The sequence below is a fragment of the Zingiber officinale genome, chromosome 3A, assembly GCF_018446385.1.
Source record: "Zingiber officinale cultivar Zhangliang chromosome 3A, Zo_v1.1, whole genome shotgun sequence".
NCBI classification, from domain to species: domain Eukaryota; kingdom Viridiplantae; phylum Streptophyta; class Magnoliopsida; order Zingiberales; family Zingiberaceae; genus Zingiber; species Zingiber officinale.
In genome coordinates, this window is record NC_055990.1 from 65,319,086 (window position 1) to 65,321,867 (window position 2,782).

At 41.8% G+C, this 2,782-nt stretch overlaps 1 protein-coding gene across 1 annotated transcript; it reads right to left on the minus strand.

Moving 5' to 3' along the window:
* Window positions 1-240: 240 nt before the first annotated feature.
* On the minus strand, window positions 241-1,999 carry LOC122050454 (probable monogalactosyldiacylglycerol synthase 1, chloroplastic). Its single transcript, XM_042611356.1, has 3 exons — window positions 1,520-1,999; window positions 1,251-1,423; window positions 241-433 (listed from the first exon to the last, which is right to left on the minus strand). The coding sequence occupies exons 1-3, from the start codon at window positions 1,997-1,999 to the stop codon at window positions 241-243; spliced, it is 846 nt and encodes a 281-aa protein (XP_042467290.1).
* Window positions 2,000-2,782: the final 783 nt, after the last annotated feature.

Genomic DNA, 2,782 nt, shown 5'->3' on the forward strand with positions numbered 1-2,782 from the left:
TTCAAAGATAAGTTACTGGACAACAAGTACAGTATACAATAAGCAATGTTGATGTCTGGTAAGTACGTGTTGAATCGCTCAAAGTCATGGCAAATCTGCACAAATATAAATATGAATCAAAATTCTAGAACCACCAAAATCAACATAAATCATTCTTTAAAAATAAAGTCAAACCTGGAAGGCCAATTCTCTTGTATGACACATCACAAGTGCAACAACTTGGCCTGCTGTTGGCTCAATTTACTGAAGAGTAGAAAGTACAAAAATCGCCATTTTACCCATTCCAGACTTTGCTTGACAAATAACATCCATTCCCAGAATAGCTTGTGGAATACATTCATGTTGTACTGATGAAAATTGAGGAGTACCCCAGTAAGTAAAAAATAATCTTCTGGATCCTTTAATGGAAAGGTTTACCTTATTCTCCACCAAACTGAGAAACATGCAAGTGATCATTACCTGCAAAATACCATAAAGATTTATGCATCTATCCACTCGATGATGAAACGAGATATCTATTTAAATTTAAATAGGGTTCTCCTGATTTGCTCTCAAATTAAGAAAGTAAAATGAGCAGAGGACAAGTCTATAGTTCTAGTACTTTAATTGAAAAAAACCATTCCATATAATTTCACTGATTACCTCATACGCCTAAGATAAAAGCAGAATGGACTTTAATTGAAATTACTAGGCATGATAATGATAATGATCCTCTTTTTTGCACCATCACTGACCAAGGCACACAGTTCTTCCTAGTGTTTAGTGACTGTGGCTTTTGATTGTGCCAAATAATAGAGATAAACAGACTAAAAAATGTCTCTTAGAAGATCTTAACTACAAATATAAGTTGATGATTCACTCTGATCCAACATTTCTCACTGAATTAAAGGGTATATCCATTTTCAGTAGTCAAAAACCGCATCAAACTATTTATTCTCAGGTTTGTGTGAAACAATCAGAGAGAAGGTCAACAAGTAGAATATTTTCACTTCTCTCTGCAATATGGATTAGAACTCATGTTAGCCAACACAAAGAAAGAGATTGAGGATAAGATAATATTGGAATTCATCGTTTTAAGCCAAAGTGAAAGATAAACTTACAGCTAAACTATTTAAGGAACATTGATACTAATTCATAACAATAACCAATTTTCCCAACACACACATCTAGAAGTTATCCAACACTATTTTAATGTTGAAAAAGAATAAAAACAAGGTGTCAGAAAGATAAAAACAAGGAAACATTCTAACCGAGCAATAAACGTTGAAGTTGCCGCAAAATGTGGTTGGTGCACCAAGAGAGGTGCGGTACCATAGTACGTCATTTTCCACAAAGCACCATGCTTTACCAAAAAATTGTAGCTTCTCGGTAATTGATTAAATGGCCAGGGCGTATGCTCCGTCCACAAGTCAGTCACAAAGACCTACACTAGCACAAGATTTTGATCCATAGAGTAAGGGGAAAAAGCTACTTTCTGGACCACTTGGAGACAAGACCACTAATTAAATTTCTAATTCACCTGGTACTCGTCACCGAATTCCTGGTTGAAGGTAGCCCTGATGGCCTCCGCCGACGCGCGATGCCCACTACCAGTATCACTCATCAAAATCAAAACCTTCTTGGGCCTCTCATACTCCGCCACGCCGTTAATGGGGGCGCCGTTGTCCTCGGCAATGAGAGGGCTCTCATCCTCAAGACGGATCTCTTCGTTCGAGAGGCTGGCAGAGGCAAACCCGATGGGGGCACGGGGCTCGCTGTGGAAACGCACGAACCGGTTGAAATGGCTCCAGAGGCGATGGAGCTCGGAGGAACCGGGGGAAAGTGAGGCAAAGGCGGCAGGCCGGCTGCAGCTTCTACTATGTGAGGGAAAGGAACAACGTCGAGGAAAAGCAGAGAGGGAGGAAGGAGAAGGAGAGGTGAAGAAGGGGATTCGAGCGACGAGGAAGTCGAAGGGGAGGAGGAAGAGAAGGTCTTCTTTGGCGACGGAAGAGGGAGTCATGGTGGCGGGATTTCAATTAGGGTTTAATTGAAGGGGATCCTTAGCCTGCTTTTCTGACTTTTACTCGTCTTTCTTCGCATTCACTGATAAAAATTCGTTCTTACTTTTTCACTACTTCACCAGAATCCAGAGCTTTCTCTTCCTCCTCTTCGCAGTCCAGGAGCTCCTTCTCGTAAACATCATTTTCCTTGGCTTCCCCCATACTATCTCGAAACAAGAGAAAAAAGATCAAGATAATATCAAAATATACAACGAAAACGCATCAATCACACCAAAAAGCTAAAAAGAAAATGAAAAGAATCACCTTGGCGGACGAAAACTGGAAAGTGGAGCTAGATAAGGTCTACAAGAGAAACAAATCAGGAGAAAAATAGAAAGTAGGATGACGAGGGTTTTGAGAAAATATCCTGAATGGGAGAGATCCGAGGAGGCTAGGGTTTGGAGGATGAATGGGAGGACTGGAGGAGAGGGGAAAGTTGGATAATAATGGGTTGACGAAGCCAATCCAATGGCGGACTGGATGAGTGGCGAACGAGAGCAGCGTGATCTCAGCAGCCCGTGTGTTGATGTTGTGTGGTTGGACAGAGAAGCAAGGGCATCGTGTGTTGATCCTGATCGGGAGAGGAAGGGGCGCCGATCTAGGAAGGGGGAAGAGGGAGATGAGGTTGAGAGAGATGGTCGGAGGTTTAGGTTTAGGTTTAGACGAGAGATATGGTCGGAGGAAGGGGCGCGATATAGATTTAGGTTTGGAGGGAACTTCATAGTGTTGCAAATTTTGGCTGG

Excerpts from the sequence above, each read along its gene's own strand:
- LOC122050454 (XM_042611356.1), bottom strand. The coding sequence starts at position 1,999 with ATGACTCCCTCTTCCGTCGCCAAAGAAGACCTTCTCTTCCTCCTCCCC. Across the intron at positions 1,424-1,519 it reads AATTCGGTGACGAGTACCAG|GTCTTTGTGACTGACTTGTG; the intron begins GTGAATTAGAAA and ends GTGCTAGTGTAG. Across the intron at positions 434-1,250 it reads ACTTCAACGTTTATTGCTCG|TTTGGTGGAGAATAAGGTAA; the intron begins GTTAGAATGTTT and ends CATGTTTCTCAG.